The following is an 18,436-nucleotide window of genomic DNA, read 5'->3' as shown; positions in this document are numbered from 1 at the left end:
AAAAAAAAAAAAAAAAAAAAAAAAAAAAAAAAAAAAAAAAAAAAAAAAAAAAAAAAAAAAAGCAAGCACCATTGTGAAGATTTGAATAGAATATTATGACAACAAAAAGAGCTACAAACAACCGGAATAGAATATTAGAAAACTTCATGGTATCAAAGTAAGGAAAAGAAGCTCTAGCCGTCAAAACATCCTCAAATAAAACCCTAGATGTTCTCTTCATCAGCGTCATCATCTCCGAGGATTGTTTGTGACTTGCTCGTCTTAGTGCGTGTCTATCAACCATTGTTGGTGGTTCATGGTTTACGTCTATCAACCCTACTCTTTGTTCGTGTCTACGAACTCTAGATAGCCCACAACTCTGGTATCTCCACTCACCCGTCAGTCCCTCTCAAGTCCTTCCGCTGTTGTCAGTTTCTTCAATCATGACTCGTGTTTCAACCGCTTTCACCATTGGTGTCTGATTTCCTAAGATCATTCACATATGTTTGTGTCAACCCGCTTCCACTGATATCGATCACTTCACTACCACTACCAGTTGCCCATCTAAACACTAGACTGAATGGGTTTCTTTGCACTATATTAATTTTTTGGTGTTCCAATTCAAGCCATAATACTTTGTTGTCCTAGTTACGCAATATTTCATTGCCTTTTGTCCTATTTTTAATCCAAAGCATGAAGGCGGAACCAACTCTTCATCAAATCAAAGAACTAAGAAGGATCATTGGTTACCACAATACAAAATGTAAGATTGGTGGCATGGCACAGAAATATCCCAGTTGCCCTAGCAACTTACCAAAAATTAGTGAAGCCTTGGATCGTAGATAATGGTGCATCCAATCACATGACAGGAAATGGATCGCTAGTTTGGAATTACCGAACTAGCACCTTAGATGCAATAGAAAAAATGGCAAATGACTCTTACTCCAAAATGTTTAGGACAGACTCAATTAGTGTTACACAGAATTTATAGCTGAATTTGGTCTTACGTATACCAAATTGGATTGTAATTTGTGATCAACATGTAAGATTTATACCAAATCATCTCGCCTAACTTCTCCTCCATCGGTGGAAGATTTGATTGGTCCTAAACCCTCCATCTCCAAATCCTCTTTTTGTGTTAGAAAAGATAAAAAGTTGTTGATTTAAATTGGAGCTCCTCGTTGGTAGTTTCTTATTTGAATGTGCATGGTGATTAGAAAGATATCAAGTGGGTCATTGAAGTGCACTTTGGAACCATTTTTTTTATTAATCCTTTTATAGATAAGAAAGCTTTACTTCAATGTAAGATGCTAATCTTTTAGTTGGTATTGGTCCTTTGGGTAAATGGTTAAATATTAGTCATTTCCAATTGAAGATTGAAATATGGGAAAATAGCAAGCACAGCAAACCATAAAGGTTATAGAGTTCGGATTAAAATCATGAACTTAACTCTTCATGGAATATGCTCAGTTTCATTGCAATCAGTCATTACTTCGGTTGTTTGATTCAAGTTTCATCTAAACCCCTAAATTTGTCATATTATAGTGTAAGTTACATTGAAGTTCAGAAGAGAACTTATGTGGTTTCATCCCAGCTTCAAATGAAATCACTGATCTAAAAAAGGATAATTCTCTTCTTCAATTTGAGGATATCACTTCAATTGATTTCCTTTTATCTCAATGTCTTATGTGAGCACTTTGGTTGTAAAAGACTTTTCAAATCCATTGGACATTATTCGTATCAGCTCAGTAATTGAAGATGAAAAGTCTTCTCAGCATAGTAGTTTACCCCTATCAAAAATTTTGCATGCTTCAAAGGAAAACTTAGTTATCATTTATGCATCTAATGACCAATGCTTGCATGCTCAACTTAAATTTCCACATCAAGGCCTTGGAGATTCAACAGTTGTTCCTATTACTCCGGTTGTTAAAGAGATTCCTATTGAGACCACAAACACGCCTTTAGATGATTCCCTAATGGCATTGAGTCTTCTAAATCCTTACACGTTAAAGAGGTGAAGAACTGATTTATTGATTTATTGAACTTTATCATCTACCCTATACTCAAAGAAAAGGGCATCATTTCTCAGCTCCTCTGATCACCGAGGTTAATGCTTTGAATCCAGATAGTTGTAAAGCAATCAACTACTAGCCCAACACATAATCGATGTATTCATAGAGATATACAAAAGTTTCAGGAACTGCCCATAAAACTGTTTGCCGCCACGTAATAAGAGAAAAAAAAAATTTGCTAAAATAATGCACAATGTTAAACATAGACACAAAATATGCAAAACGTTGTACCATAAGCCATCATATCATCAACCAACTAAAATAGACGTATATCCACGCACAGGCACATATTTCAAGTGAAAGCAGCTACAGAGCAGGAGAACAAGAATACCTGATAGTTCACCCTAAAACGTCCAAGAAGACGGCAATACTCATGGTAATTATCATGATCGGCGAGACCTGATTACCAATAAAAATTAGATAAATAGAAAAAAGTGAATGAATGCAATATAAACTAAACCAATCAACAAACAAAAGAAAATCTAGGTTTGAAAAGAACAAACAACTTTTCAAGATTACAAGGCAAACCATTAGGACGAAGCTAACAAAGCCAAACTTATTGGGATACATTAGCTAGATAAAACCTGGTTAGCCATGAAGCATAATAATCATCAGTTATACAGAGAACTCTTATAATCTTATAAATACCACAAATTCAAAACTTCACCTTTTATTTAACGTAAATAATGAGCATATTGGAAGAAATTCAAGCACCACCAGTAGTTTAACTCAAATCTACTCAGCAATTAGTACTACAAACACATAAAGGTATAAACATAACATGGTACATGTACTTGTTACAAATAACATCTTTCTGTTGCATCGAAACATAGAAATGTTGACTGATCTGCCTAACAGTAAAGTTGGTAAAATGAAATGGTTGAATAATTGAAAAATTACATTATTCAAGAATACACATTGAATGCAAAGCTTACGCATTGAGTATTGAGTTTCTAGTAGTAGATTCATAACCAAAAAAGTGTTTGTGATTGTTCAGGAAGAAGTGAAACAAAAGATATATATAGATAGATAGATGCGTGTGTGTGTACTTGTATGTGAAGGATGCAATAATAAACACACCTTGACCAGTTTGTAGGATTTCTTTAGTTCCTGTCATAAGATGGGCCAAAAATTTTGAACGAGCAGCATCATTTGTAAACAAAGAACGTCTAACGGAAGCTAGTCGAACCAGGCATTCCAGTGCCTAGAAGAGAATTGTGGAAACCCATAAGAAAGCATGTTTAAACTGGAAAATAAAAGAGCAAATGAATCCAGAATTTAAGAGACTAGCGGTGAATAACTAGTATGTTTCCAAAAATGGATATAAGAAACACCGACTCAATGCTGTTCAATGCTACCAGAAAAAGATAAACCTGGAATATAAACCAAATTTCTTAAGGTATTGTTCCACCTACCGTTTCAAGACAAGGGGGAGCCTTTAGTAGGAATTTTTTTTTACTGATGAAACATTTGGCTAGAGCGATATAAGATAACTTTTAGAGAGGTTGAGAGTTTTTAGAGGGGTGTGGTCTACATCTAGATAAATCTATAAATGTCTCTCCATGAATGTTCCAATGAGTTGGTTATCATCCGTTGCTTGTTATGCTCAACAAGTGGAGCCTTTTTACAATTTTTAGTTAAGTTCCTTTGTATAGGCACAGTTTGTGGTGGGACTTTTCTTTTCTTGTTTTATTGATCCACCTGCGAGAAGTGTGTAGCCTAAACCGTATCTGTTAAACAAGGAAACCCGAAGGTAGGTCCAGACCCTGTCAGAGGAGATGCCAAGTTGCCAACCATCTCTCCTTTAATCTAACACATGTTTTCTTTTTTTAATATCCACATGTCTCCCTTCAATTAAGTAGTAATAATAAAACTAACAACTAAAGCAAAGCCAGGAGCTTTACCTGGCTTCTCAATAAACAGAAATCAAGTGCAGATAGCTATAGTCATCAGGAAAAAAAAAATTATAAAAAGCAGGAATACCTTGACATGAAAAGAGAATACACAAAAGAGATTACAAATTATAGCAAGATCACAATGGTGCGAAATCAATGATGGAGGAAAGAATGAAATTTCAGATGAAAAATCCATAACAGTGTTAAAATGTGAACTTCAGACCAAACTGCACTATATCTTCGTTTCTATCTTCAAAAATTATCTTGTTCTTCTCCTTCACAATGGAATAAAGAATTGTCAAAAACACCCTATTATTTCATTACCTTGAGGAACTCAAATCTCGTGTAATAAAATAAAACTTGAATGGCAAAACCAAACTGATCTGGTAATTGTTGAAGATGCTCATAGATATTTAAACAAAACAATCATTAATCTAAAGGCAGTTATCTTAAGCCAAGTTTGAAATGAAATTAATACCCACTAAACATTGAGAACAAATAACTTTCATGCCAAAATCTTATTTTAGTAGATCTCATTTGACCTCAAATCAGGAATCATAATATCTCCAAAAAAAACAGAAAATACATAAATAAGAAGCTGTATGAACCTCCTTGGAAAGTGGCGCTTTTGTAATGGCATAATAATCAAAAAATATCTGTAGAGTTGATGGATCCTCCAAAACTGTCTTCCAAGAAGATGGAATCTGCAAGGCCACCAAACATAATCCATGATCATCCTTTTTTTTTTTTTTTTTTTTTTTTTTTTTTTTTTTTTTTTTTTTTNATAAGAAAATTTTCATTAGTGAACAACCAATTAAAAGAAAAACAAGGAGGATTAGGTCTCCTCCCATCCTCAGAAAAGAGAGATTAGAATGATGCACTTCAGGAAAAGAGAGAGAGAGAGATATGACAAAGGTTTGGCGAAAGAACTTCATAAAAACAAACTTAATCGAGGGTACATGGGCATCTCCACTCTTAGCATAAATTGTCAGGTTCCTTTCTAACCACAAACCTCAATAAGCAGCCATAACAGCAAAGTCAAAAGGCCTGAACTTTGCGAACAAAAGCATTGCCCTTATAAACCTGAGCAATAATATATAGGAAATTGCTAGGTATGCACCACTAGAGGCCAAAACTCTGAAGCAACTCACCAAATGTAACTAGAATACTTATAAGTGAAAAATAAGTGTTGAAACTTTACACCTCTCTCATAAAAGAGCAAACCATAAATGAATAAAGGTAGGCTCAGGCTTCTTTTACATAAATTTGTTGTAGGTGCTATGCTTGCCAAGACTATTCCAATCTTCAACAGCAAAATTAAATGATAACTGGTAGATAACTAAATGAAATACCTGAACAGTGCCAAACTCTTCTGAGCTTTCGTCAATGGAGGTCCCAACAAAATCAAAAGATAAACACTTCAGTGATAGAGAAAGTGCTAATTCTTGCAAACGACCAGCTACTGTATGCCACACAAATAAAAATCTATCAGTTAACGAGCAAAATTTCTAAGATAGGAAGGTTCAAATAATTCAAAAATACTGGTTTAGTCATGTTGACAACTAAGTAAGATTAGCACGTTACCATCATTCTTCAACTGACATAAGGATGTTAAAGATATTTGGAAGATTTGGAACAACCCTTGGTCCCTGAAGGAGCAAGCCACTCTCCGATGATTTGTTGAAGGGAATCCTTGATTAGGCTAAAAATTCAACAGTCAATAGAAGAACAAGTTGCTGATGTCAAAAAATTACAACGAAGTAAATAATAATATACAATATGAAATTCAACTTAGAGGTGCCGGAAAAATAGAAAAAGAAATAAATCTACATTCTTGCAGGCAACCGATATAAAACTACATAAACATCAGCAGCAAAATAGGTATACTGATTCTGAATGCAAACTTGCTATTTCAAACAAAATGAGAATTTTTATTAATTGAATGTCAATCATTACAACCTAAAATATATGGAGGATGGGCGATCCTTTATGAAGACCAAGGGGGGAGAGAAATTCGTGTGCACATTACACCACTATAAAATTTAAAATTTAAAAACTAAATACACAAAAGCCCCCAAAAAGCCACTAAACATGCTTTCCTCCAACAAGTATTTGAACATAACCATTGTCTAAAATCGTCTGAAACTGTCTTCACCTACAATCAACAAGTAAAAGTTTAGTTTCTAATCCTCACAAATATGATCTAGAGTGAACTCAAAACCATGTAGGAAAACGATTGATATAGAAATGTGTCTGTCCTAGCAATAAGCAGTAACACATCTTTACTTTAGGCCAATCGCCAGTTCCTACTCAAAAGGACATTTTTAAATAAAACCATTATTTTATTTAGAAAAAATGAAATAACAAAGTTGAGAAGAGGGGGAAAACTCTTATCTAAAAAACTACGATACAAAAACAAAGTTTGGGTCATAAGAATAAATTAATAGAAATAGAATGAATCAGATGAAGAAATATAAGGAATTAGACACCTAAATGGAACCTAAAGGTAATACTCCAAGCAAAAAGTTGGAAATTTTTGTACTTGTCTTCAAAATATTCGTTTCCAACCATAAAACCTATTTGCCTAAAGAAACAAACATATCAGCAAAGCCAGCCTTGTCTGATACAATCACAGATTAATACTCTTATACCTTATTAAGACACCAGCCCCAAAAAACATTAAAAGGGAAAAACTAAAACGGGCTCATACGGAAGCCATGCACAAGTAAATACATTTACAGTTACTGTATATAAAAAATCATCCTATTTCACATCTACTTCAACAAGTAGCAAAATTATAAAGAAAAAATTCTAACATAACATTGAATGAAAAATATTATTAATAAAACAGAATCCATACATGAGCTGATTAGAGCTCTTTTTTGTGATTTTTTTTAATTAGGATCCTTTGTATGGGCATCATTGCTAGTAGTAGTGGGCTTTTTTTTCTTTTCTTTCTTTCTTTTTTTTTTTTTTTTTTTTTTTTTTTTTTTTTTTTTTTTTTTTTTTTTTTTTTTTTTTTTTTTTTTTTTTTTTTTTTTTTTTTTTNCATGAGCTGATTAGAGCTCTTTTTTGTGATTTTTTTTAATTAGGATCCTTTGTATGGGCATCATTGCTAGTAGTAGTGGGCTTTTTTTTCTTTTCTTTCTTTCTTTTTTTTTTTTCTTTTTTTTTTTTTTTGTACTGCCCATTTCTACTTTTTTCATCTATCTTTTTCTTTTATTTATGTAAAGTGACAATGCACAAAGTAACTTTTGTATGTGTATGAGCGCGCATGGGGGAGGGGGGGCAAAAGAGATTACAAAAGATTCGTGGAATTTTGCTCATACAACTAACTCATGAAAGAATTTAGGAAAACCTCAGCTCAAACAAACCTTCAGAACAACACACACTTCCATGTAACAGATAGCAGTCAAGCATAAATAAGTAATTGACTCATTCAACTGACATGCGATATGCATATATAAAGCAACCAAGCACAAATAAGTAATCGATTCATTCAACTGACACATCACAAAAAGTGGAGAAAAATAATAATCTAAGACTTTCTTCTAAAAATTCACACCTACCATCCATAGCCAATAACCATAACAGACCAAAAATCTAAGAAACAAACGCATTTATCCACAATGCAAGAATTGCCATTAGCAGTTGACTCCATTCTCAGGTCAATGCGTGGAAGATGTCATCAAAAAAATAAAAATAAAATAAAATTGCCCTGTTGTTTCTCATCAAAACTGCCTCAATTATAGCCCAAGTTCCTCAAAGATGTCAATTTTTTCCCTACTCGTCACATTGATTCATTCACAATACAGGAAAGGTCGAATAAATCTCCCTCCCACAAAGGAAAAGGACCAGCAACCACTTTAAACTAAAAATCTTCCACGAATCTAGGAGCCACTAACTTTGCAAACGGACAACGAACAATCCCATCACTAATTTTGCAAACGGACAACGAACAATCTATCGTATACCCCACAAATCCAAGCTTGGAAATTTAACAACATACGATGTAGTGAGTTAGTTTGATAGTTTTGGTTAAATTCTTGAGAATTCCTTCAACAGAATGCTTCATCAACAGCAAGCATTGAGTGGAGGTTTTAGGGGAAAGGATTTCGGGATAAGAAGTGGTCTGACTCTAAGCCGAATTGAACCACATCATAGCTACCTTAAATTATGTTGGAAACATTGAGGTAGTTTAAGAATGTTTCTTATGTATGAAAGTGGAAATTTCATCGTCATTTAGAATAGCCCATGAAAAGCAGTAATCTTTAGAAAGTAAGGAAATATCCCTCCCTAAATGGATGAATATTGTTGAGCACAAGTTTTTCCTTACAAAATCAAGTTCTTCTCCAATCAAATAACCCATAAAAGATTATAATAGTACACTGGCACGAGGTAAATTAGTTCTTATGATTTTACCACCAAAGAAGTAGCAAAGGGAGAATGACAGTGAACGCTCCATAAGTAACTACTCTCATCAACAAAATATTGATTATGATTACAACTTAACATTTTCAAGAAAAATACATGCTAAAGATACATCAGCATTTAAATCCTCTCTTTCCCAAATGGAATGGTAACTTTCAGATAAAGAAGGGTGGCGATTAGAAAACCTACCTGATTCATCTCAGATACAAGTTGGTTCAATATCTTCAAACCAATGCCATAGTGTTCTGATGTTGCCTGCATGAAAAGAGGAGGTTAATGGGCCAGTCTCCCGAACAAAAAGACTTCGTGTGGAGGACTAGTCATAGAAATGATAATTTAAACAATATAATTTCAAAAGAATATGAGCAACTACAAGAATATTTTTGCAAGTATTAGGATTGTACAATCTTATAGAATGGACTTGTATATATTTACTATATTAAACCATGAAATGATGACGAATTCCTGTTTAACAACTTTATTCAATCTCTAGTTCAAAATTTTTAGAGGTAAATAGTTGCTAATCAAACAGAACCCCTCTTAACTCATTTTTTTGTGCAAGTTGTATGGTCACGGCATACTTTTACACTCTAATTATGTTATAACAGAAAATTCATTCAACCTAAATGGTGAATGTAGAATAAAAGAAAATATATGCCACGTGGTTTCATGAGACTTGCACAAACTGTAATGACCAGCTAACAATAACAATTAATAACTAACAATCATAATGGAAAATAACACCCAAGGTTTATACCATTATAATATATATCAGAGATTTTTTTTCTTATTGATCAGAAACATTTCGTTAAGCCTAAACCGGACGAGACATTATCCCACTACAACAGCCAACAGCCAATTAGATTATAAAGTAATGGCTTTGTTTTTCTTCTTGTTCTGGTGAGAAGAGAAGTGGACAAGATGCCCGCTCTAAAATGAGCTATGTCATGGGCTTTATTAAAGATCACATCACCTGTCGCAGGAAGTTCGTGGATTCTTTAACAATGTCCCGAAATCGGTCATCGTCGAACCAACCAAATTTTGTGAGTCTGCATAGTAGCTGAATTAAAGATGCACTGACAAAAGGTTGCAATTCAGGCCCTCTGGTGGCTAAGTAGTTAATAAGATAGCCTCCTACAAGTAATATTCATGGCCAACATTTAGAAAGCAAAAACTAGCAAGGTGATTACAAAAATAAATTGTTGAGAAGAGACTCGAAAAATACGAATATCTAAACGAAGTTGCAGAGCAAGACTATGATTGGTGACTTGTTTCAACAAACTTGAGCTCGCAAGCATCAATGCATAAGGAGTCAATGCATGGTCGAGAATGTATTGGCATTGGGAAATGTAATCAGTATTCACGGAGAAGCACTTCAGAGTGTTTTCGGCATGGGCTCGCTCAACTGAGTCTTGAGAATTGTAAAGTCTTTCACATAATGCCTCTAACTGAGCTAACTCCATCACTTCGGAATCTGAAAGAACGAATTAGCAAACAGTCACTGATATCTCAGCATTATGTTCAGTTAAGCTACGCAGTTCAGCTTATTACAACTTCACAGATCTTCACATTTCAGATTCAACCATCCACTAAAGAAACAAAAGACTCACTTCGTTAACAGAAATCAGCAGAGTAGCTGTACGCGAGCAACACAAATCTCAGTGCATCAAGTAAAAATGCAGAACTACAAAAACTAAGAAACAGATACAGAGGCAAGAAAAATACACTTATCCTGACGTCGGTTTCTGAATTCAAGGATTTTAACAGCGAGTACGGATTCAGGACTTCTTCTTAACTTCAAACGTCTGATTTCAACTAACAGCTGATATATTGATTCACGTTACTCCCGATATCCATATCAGAAATAATCAAGTTATCATCATCAAGAACACACCAGCTACACGTTAGCAAAGCTTGTGGAGTAAAGTATCAAGTTGAAGGATGAACAAATAACGATGTACAAACGCCGGAGATGTCCTCTTCTTCCTGGGGGATGGAAGCAAAGGACACCGATGAAATCAGGCAAGAGATTGAAGATCGCCGCAGAGATGAAAAAGGAGATTAAGGAGGCGACTTTTGGGAGTGGAAACGTAACTGGACGAAGCTGTAGAGCTTCGATTGATTCTCTTCTCACGGCGTCTTCAAGAGAGATTGATCGAAACTCACAATTCTACGAAGAACACAAGAAATGGCTTTCTCGAAGGGGCCAGAATGTGCATATAAATTTATCTCTTGGCATCACCGTAAATTTTGTGTTTTGTGACTTATTATTATTATTATTATTATTATTATTATTATTATCATTATNTTTTTTTTTTTTTTTTTTTTTTTTTTTTTTTTTTTTTTTTGGTGATTTACGTCGTAAAAATCTTAAACATTTGATCTATAAATTAGACGAGACAAGGTGGGCTCCACTTATATTAATGTTAATCTACTCGTTATTTTCCGTTTACTCTTCCGAGGATCTGGAAAGTATCCCCACCAATAATTTGTACGGATCGGTTAAAAAAGTTACCTATTTTTTTATTATTTATTCACGAGTCAAGGTGGGTGCCACCTACTTACGTGTCCGTCTATCCAAAAGTCTTCATTTATTCTTGTAGGGATTGAAAAAACTGAGTAAAAATCGAATTTTAGGAAATTTTCTCCATTTTTTAAATGTATTTCTAACCATTATAATAATTCGTTAAAAAAAATTATAAAAATACTTATTTACTGTCATTCGGTATCAAATGTGAAAAAGGACTTTCAGCCTTTGCGCAAGCAAAGAAGACGAGGAAGCTTATTTACTGTCATTCTATATCAGTTGTAAAAAAGGACTGAAGCTTATTTACTGTCATTTTGTATCAGTTGTGAAAAATGACTGAATCTTATTTACTATCATTCTGTATCAGTTGTGAAAAAATGACTGAAGCTTATTTACTGTATTCTCTGTATTAGTTGTGAAAAAGGGACTGGAGCTTATTTACTGTGATTCTGTATCAGTTGTGAAAAAGGACTTTTAGCCTTTGCGCAAGCAAGAAAGACGAGGAAGCAGGTTGTCATTCATTCTGTATCAGTTGTGAAAAAAGGACTTTCAAACCGAGTAAGCAGGTTGTCATTAAGCTTTTGCACAAGCAAGCAAAACGAAGAAGCAGAGGTTGTCGTATAAACGGTAGAGCTTTCCAAAGGTTGATTACTCTCTCCCTCGTTCCCCGTTTAAATTAAGATTCTTTGTACTCGTTCGAGGTGGGTCCATGCAAGTTAAATGAGCATAAGCTCTTATGGCTTTGCTTTGGACTTCCCCAAAATGTCTCATCAATGGAGATAGCATTCCTCACCTATAAACTCATGATCGTTTTCTAAATTAGTCGATGTGGGACTTTCATCGTCCAACAAAATGGACACGTGTACCTTCAATCAATAATACACGTGTTTTATGTCAGTTGAGTTATACTCGTATTGACATTAAATATAAAACTTTATCAATGTAATTATATTTAATGATAATTCAATTTATTAGGTATAAATAAATAATTACTAACTTACATCAAAATAATTTTGTATTATAAAAATATAAATCAAAATTATGTGTGATATTTTAATTTAATTAATTAATTAAATAATAAATAACAAGAGCTGACGAAAGATGAAATCAAACGATTTTATGAGATTAATAAAATTCGAAACTAATAATTACATAATTAATTTTTTTTTAGTAATTTATAAAGTAGTTATCTTATTAAATTTAGGCTAAATTAATTAAAAAAATATATTTTTTAGCTTTTAATTTTGTTTTAAAAATACTCAAAAGAATAATACTTTAAATTTTTAAAAAACTTAGAGAAATATCTTTATATTGAAAAAGAAAAATACCATTTTCACTAATTTTTTATATTAAAATTCAAGCATTATTTAAAAAATTAAGATTTAAAAATATTATCTAACTTTAAAAAATGCTTCAAAATTATTATGAGTTTTAAAGATTTCATTAATGTATTTAAATTTTTTAATACTTAAAAATACTTTTAAATTAAAAAAATAATAATTTCATTTCAAAAATACCACTAAACTTTTTTTTACTGGTATTTTTAAAATATTGTTAAAAATTTTAAGAATATTTTTAAATAATAATTATTTTTTAGATTTATTTCAAAATTTAAGGATAATTTTTTATCAAATAATAGTATTTTTTATAATTAATTTATCATTAATTTTAATAATTAATTATATATATATATATATATATATATATATATATAATTAATTAATTAATATTAAATTATATTTCCAGGTGACTTTGTGAAGGAAGAGCGAAATGATTCATAAACACAAGTTAATAGCGTAGCGAAGGAAGAAATTAGCTGAAGGATTCTAATGGCCGACCTCTTCCCGCCGGCGGCCGAACTCACTGCCAGCGGCCGTCCGGTGCTGCTCCCAAGTGAAATCGAATGTTCAATCCTCTCCGCCGTAGACCTCGAGTGCGATGAAATTCCGTCCTTCCCTCTCCTGAAGTCTGGCATTATCATCCTCACCACTCACCGTATCGTCTGGATTTCTGACTCGACCAATTCCTCCAATTCCGCTGTTGCGGTGCCTCTCGCCGCCGTCAACCATATCTTTTCGTCCAAGAAGAGCATCAAGTCAATGTTCTCCTCACCCAGGGTCCGTTTCCAGGTATCGTTTCGCTCTGGCGGGGGTTTGAGATCGGCTGTGGTCACGATTGTAATTAGGGGAAAGGGGGATCACGAGGTCTTTGTGAGCAAGTTTTGGGAGAATTGGCGAGCTAAGGCGTGGGAGAATGATGATAATAATAATACTAAAGGTTCCAGCAGCAGTTCTGCGTCCGGGCCGAGTTCTACGGGTTCTGGTGGATTCTATTCGAGTGAAGGAACAGTGAGGATGGTTGGAGTGTCGGGAATTTTGAGGAAGGAGCAAGAGATGTGGGAGAATACTGATAAGAGCTTACAAGAAGCTTTCCAGGATCTAAATGCTTTAATGGTAACTCACAGTGGCGCAAGTCAATTCGAGAAATTTGTTTTTTTCCAGTCCTCTTCGCTAACCGATCGGAATTTCATTTGCCGCCTTGAACTTGCTCCCAATCATACTTGTGAATGTGCTACTTATCGAAGGAAGCCTTTGAAATATTGTTAGTTATCACTGTGCAAGTGATTGAGTATATATTGTCTTCTTCGTATGCTCTTTCGTGATTCTGCTAATCATTTCATGGAAAGGATATACTCTTGCTCTATTTTAGATTCACCAAAAGGCCGAATTGCTTTACGTTCTTCTTGTTCTTCTTCCCATTTGAGTATATTATGCGACGCTCAAGCTTGATCTAGAATCCCTGCATTGCTTTGTTGTGTATTAGCACCATGTTGCACAAAATTTCATGTTAAGCTTTTGTGGGTTTGGAAGATATGAAGCTACTTTAAATTTTGATTTCTTGTTCTGAAAAAATATCATTTCCTTTCACAGAGTAAAGCTAAAGAAATGGTAACGTTAGCAGAGAAGATGAGACAAAAACTTTTATCCAGTCACAGTGGTGCTACAAACGATGATGAAGTTGCTTCAAAAGAAGAAATACAGGATTGGTTGTTGAGCGTTGGTATCATTTCCCCTGTGACGAAAGAGTCTGCTGGCGCTCTTTATCATCAACAGTTGTCTCGACAGGTTCCTTTTATCTAAGACTTACCATTAGTGCAATTGTGGCTTACTTTGTGATTTTATGGTTATTCCAAGTGACAAGGTTGTTTAGAAAATATGCAAATGATAGTTTATCTTTTTAAATCTTCATAGTTTTAGACACCATCATGCTAACTTGGGCTGTAGATTTGTGGGAACTGCTACATGTGATATACATAGCCATTTATGACCACTATAAGAGGGAGTATCCGATTCAGAATAATTGAGAGGAATATTTCTCAACTTAATCCAACCCCATAAGATGGAATTGGGACAACTGACAATCTCCCATCCTGTGTACAACACTATTCCAGAGTTGTAGTGTTCAAACTTCAAAGTGAACTCCATGTGATTGACCGATCCTTAATAATATAAAAAGAACTTTTTCCTATCCTCCTTCCCAGAATCTAGTAACGCATCATGTGAGAATAAAATTCTGACTTACATTTTGGATGAACTAGGGACTGCAAAGTTTTGGAAATCTTTGTCCCATCATCGTAAAGCCTTTGTCTTGTTGAAACAGAGAAAATGGGCTCTATAATACCTCTAATAGCATCAAGTCAAATTGTCTTGGAAAAATGACGTTCCTATAAACCATACCTAATGCACATTTGATTTTTTGCAAGGCAATTTAACATTTCAATTTCTCTAAAAGAGGAAAGTTTGGATAAAAGCGAGACATTAACGGAAAATAAATGGAAAGTTTGTGAGTTTTAAGGGAGAAGTAATCCAGTACCTTCATCATATCTTTTGGGATTGTAGGAGAGCCTATTAAGGACTAGGAGATATAAACTACGACATTCACAAAGCTTCCCCACCAGTATTTTCGGATAATTGAAGTCAAGGAAGGGACCATGAGGTTGTTGGATAGCTTTTGAAAATGGTTGAACCTGTACCTGAGAGGAGAGAACCACACAATGAGATTCTCCCTCACAAGGATCCTCCAGAAAGCTCTGCCGACGCTTTTCCTAGTATGATGGTAACTTTGTTTTTTTTAATAGGAATATCGGGTGATAAGATTTGAATTAAACCATTAGCATGGAGCAACATTCAATAGGTAAAGCAGGTTACTTCCCAATCAAAGAGATGGGAAGTGCGGGGAATAATAAAATCTATAGGAGAAGAAAAATTAGAAAACAAACGTTCTTTTGTCAAGGCACAATAAGTATTATGTTTGTGGACTTGAATTTTTGGTGTTGAAAGTTCCTTTTCATCCTGGTTCTTTGACTGCTGTTAGTAGTTCATATTTTTAATATGCATTGGATATATATTCTGTCCCATTTTCTGATTTTCAGTGAAGGAAACTTTATTTTTCCCATGTAGCTGGCAGATTTTGTTCGAACTCCACTTGATATAGCCGGTGGAATGATCAGTGTTATAGATATATACTGTCTATTCAATCGTGCTCGAGGAACAGGTTTTCTATGATAAAACAAACAAACATTTTCTTTTTGTTCTGTTTTTTGTTGACGTGGAAAGTGAACCTGTTCATTTTTTTTCTTTATTTTAAACAGAATTGATCTCACCAGACGATTTGCTGCTAGCATGTTCTCTTTGGGAGAAGATTGATGTGTAAGTTTAAGTTTTATATAATATGAGACTTCTTTTTGGGTAGGATTACTTTCTTTTGGATATGGAACAATTTCAATTGATGTTCTGGTTCTTTTTTTTCAATTCTCAATTTTATGAGATACTGATCATTTCTCAAGGAAAATAAGTAATGATGATCTTTAAAATCATTCATCATATTTTGATTTTTTGCAGTCCAGTAATGCTCCGGAAATTTGACAGTGGAGTCATGGTAATCCAGAGTAAATCCTACAGTGATGATGAGGTGAGCTATTTTGTCTTGATTATTGAAAAACTATAATTTTGATTGGCTATCATATGATGAGTTTGGCTTTCGTGAGTTTGCTTGACATTTTTTAATGGAGGACATCGTGGCTTTACCCATTACTTGTTGTGTACTTTGAAGTTTTTGTTCCTGAGTCAATAAAGATAATGAACTAGCTTTACCTCAAGGATTACAGCATAGACATTTTCGTTGTAATTGCACCCTTTCTTACATTGTTCCGTACTAGACATTTTCTTCTTACTATAAACATGTAATGGGAATAAGGATTACAAGCAGTAGGTATCTTTATAGCTTCTATATGTTTATGTGCCTTTTGAATACAGGATAAATCAAATTGTTTGTGTCAGTTTTTATATTCCAGCACACTTTAAAGGATGATGTAATTCTAATTCATTTCATTCTTGCCACTTATGTTTTTCAATGTGAAGATGCTGATAAGATGTGCTACCTTTAGTCCTTTTCTCCTCCCAGTTCTTTCAAAGTTGCTGCTTTGTTCTTCTTACTAAAATCTTCCAAGAAAGCTTATAAGTTCAATATGTTCTTCCTGAGAAGCATGATGACGCAATGCTTTTTATTCCAAGTTTCTAACCCATGTTTTTGTATAGGTTCTTGCTAGAATAAGAACTTTAGTATCAAAACCTGATGCTCTCCAATTCGGTATTAGCGCTAGTGATGCTGCAAGGACTCTTGGGATTGCCCCAGCTATGGCCAAGGAGCATCTTCTAACGGCAGAGAGCAAAGGTATATTTCTATGCTCCTTGCTTGAAGAAGTACTGTTTACATCGTTGGATTTCAGTTAACCATGAGACTTGATGCAGGCGTCCTATGCAGAGATGTCAGCCCTGAGGGGTTCCGGTTTTATATTAACTTATTTCCTGAGATCAACTCAGAAGATTTATATTTGTAAGTAAAAATTTTCCAGTTATTGTCTTAATCAAAGTCTATTAATTTAAAAAAAAAAAAAAAAAAACTTCCAATTATTCACTTAATTAAATATTTTTAAGACCTTCATGTTTATGAATTCATAAATTGCATTTGCATCTATGGTGCTTTTTGTTTAATATAACTCATCACTTGCTTCAGGGTTAAAAATTATACAATTTATGCCACATGGATCAAGGCTGTCACCGCTAATAGGTACTTGTTCATTGTCCTTAACTTTCGTAAATTTATATGAAGGTATTATGCTCTTGTTAGGCGTTCATTTTTCTATATTAAGGTGTAATTCATTTGGATTCATTTTTCTTTCAACTTGAAAGAGTTCATTACTTGGATAATATCCTGGCAACAATTTCTCCGAAGGAAAAAGAGAAGATTAATTACAAAAAAAGAAAAGAAAAAAATCCAGGAAGGAGCCCAACCAAAAAATTGAATACAACCCTTGTTTTGTTGAGGTTTTTGACACAACTTTGTTTTCATAGGTTAGCCTTGCACATATCATACATTCTATTAATATATGGGAGTACACAAATTTCAAGCTGACTCTCATAAATACCAACTGCTGACTTAGAACTTGGGTGAACTACGAGTATTTAATTTGGTAGTAGTGAATCTCTGTTTTCTACATGTTTAAGTTTTCATCAAATAGTCTAAAAATACAGTATCCTTGAACTTGATTCATCATGCTCATCTTTCTCTCTCGCCCTTTCCTTTCATGTTTGCTTTCTTGCTGAAAATTTTATTGGTAATTAGCTGCCTCGGGTGTATAGCGTGGTATTTCATGCTGTTTTTTTCACTCATTCCAATGCCTTCAGTTTTGGTCTCAATTTCAATTCTCATACTTGAAGTGTTGGTGCCGAACGTAGCCGTGAACCAAAATATTTCAGTAAATTTAGGATTATGAGAAGAAAAAAGGGAATACAGTTTTAACTTTAGTACATGCTGACAAGCCAAGATTTTCTGTACGTTATGGCTTCATTTCTCCTAACTTCTGCAGGCCGAGATAAGGAACGCAAGATGACAAGTTCTCACATGAAAGATTTCGATGTACGTTGGATTCAGTGAAGGATTTCCTACACCTGCACGACTGTGTAACGCCTGCTGCTTCTGTCTATTCAGATAGCGATTCCATGGAAGGATCGTGCAATTTTTTCTTCCATAACTGCTTGTGAAAGACGGCAGGGTGGTATTCAGGGAATTTGAGGCATCGTTCCATTTGAATTGCTTTTTCCTTGGTAATGTAATGCTGATTAAGAAAAGTATCGACCACATTTTTCATTCAGAGAAGTTCTTGGTAATCACCATGAAATTTTGTTCTATAAAACAAAAAACCTGTATTTTTACAGCCTGCCCATGTACTGTACAAAACGTTTTGTCCTTGTTACTGATAGGTTACTCTCAACAAAATAGTATAGTGTTGAAATTAAGTGAACATTATCAGTACTAGAAGTTATATCTCGTACAGTTGTTTTTAGTCAGCTGATTCAAGCTCCAGGATTTCTATCAAATGTATAATTTGAGAGAGAAAAGGCCCAACTGTTGCAGTAAAAAGCACTGGAATACGGTAAATTGTCAGGAACCACTACAAGAACAATGAAATA

At 34.1% G+C, this 18,436-nt stretch overlaps 2 protein-coding genes across 4 annotated transcripts in view; one reads left to right on the top strand and one right to left on the bottom strand.

Annotated features, from left to right (window-relative positions):
• Positions 1-10,613, bottom strand: part of LOC111805250 (exportin-7-like) — a 21,574-nt gene extending 10,961 nt beyond the window's left edge. Inside the window, exons 1-10 of one of the 3 annotated variants that reach the window (XM_023690224.1) lie at positions 10,103-10,613; positions 9,988-10,013; positions 9,603-9,851; positions 9,351-9,511; positions 8,567-8,632; positions 5,531-5,648; positions 5,299-5,408; positions 4,555-4,650; positions 3,132-3,255; positions 2,383-2,450 (exon numbers count right to left, since the gene is read on the bottom strand). In XM_023690224.1, the coding sequence (XP_023545992.1) occupies positions 2,383-2,450; positions 3,132-3,255; positions 4,555-4,650; positions 5,299-5,408; positions 5,531-5,648; positions 8,567-8,632; positions 9,351-9,511; positions 9,603-9,840 (981 nt within the window). In that variant the 5' untranslated portion in view covers positions 9,841-9,851; positions 9,988-10,013; positions 10,103-10,613. The remainder of the gene's footprint in view (positions 1-2,382; positions 2,451-3,131; positions 3,256-4,554; positions 4,651-5,298; positions 5,409-5,530; positions 5,649-8,566; positions 8,633-9,350; positions 9,512-9,602; positions 9,852-9,987; positions 10,014-10,102) is intronic. The other 2 variants (XM_023690223.1, XM_023690226.1) reach the window with 2 other exon arrangements.
• Positions 10,614-12,656: 2,043 nt separating this feature from the next.
• On the top strand, positions 12,657-18,309 carry LOC111805743 (vacuolar protein sorting-associated protein 36). Its single transcript, XM_023690959.1, has 9 exons — positions 12,657-13,357; positions 13,835-14,029; positions 15,365-15,458; positions 15,556-15,613; positions 15,806-15,875; positions 16,502-16,637; positions 16,715-16,799; positions 16,980-17,033; positions 17,833-18,309. The coding sequence occupies exons 1-9, from the start codon at positions 12,734-12,736 to the stop codon at positions 17,840-17,842; spliced, it is 1,326 nt and encodes a 441-aa protein (XP_023546727.1). The 5' UTR covers positions 12,657-12,733; the 3' UTR covers positions 17,843-18,309.
• The last annotated feature ends 127 nt before the right edge of the window (positions 18,310-18,436 follow it).

Source organism: Cucurbita pepo, chromosome LG11, assembly GCF_002806865.2.
Source record: "Cucurbita pepo subsp. pepo cultivar mu-cu-16 chromosome LG11, ASM280686v2, whole genome shotgun sequence".
NCBI classification, from domain to species: domain Eukaryota; kingdom Viridiplantae; phylum Streptophyta; class Magnoliopsida; order Cucurbitales; family Cucurbitaceae; genus Cucurbita; species Cucurbita pepo.
Note: the sequence above shows the minus strand (reverse complement) of the source record. Positions and strands in the feature narration are given on the sequence as shown.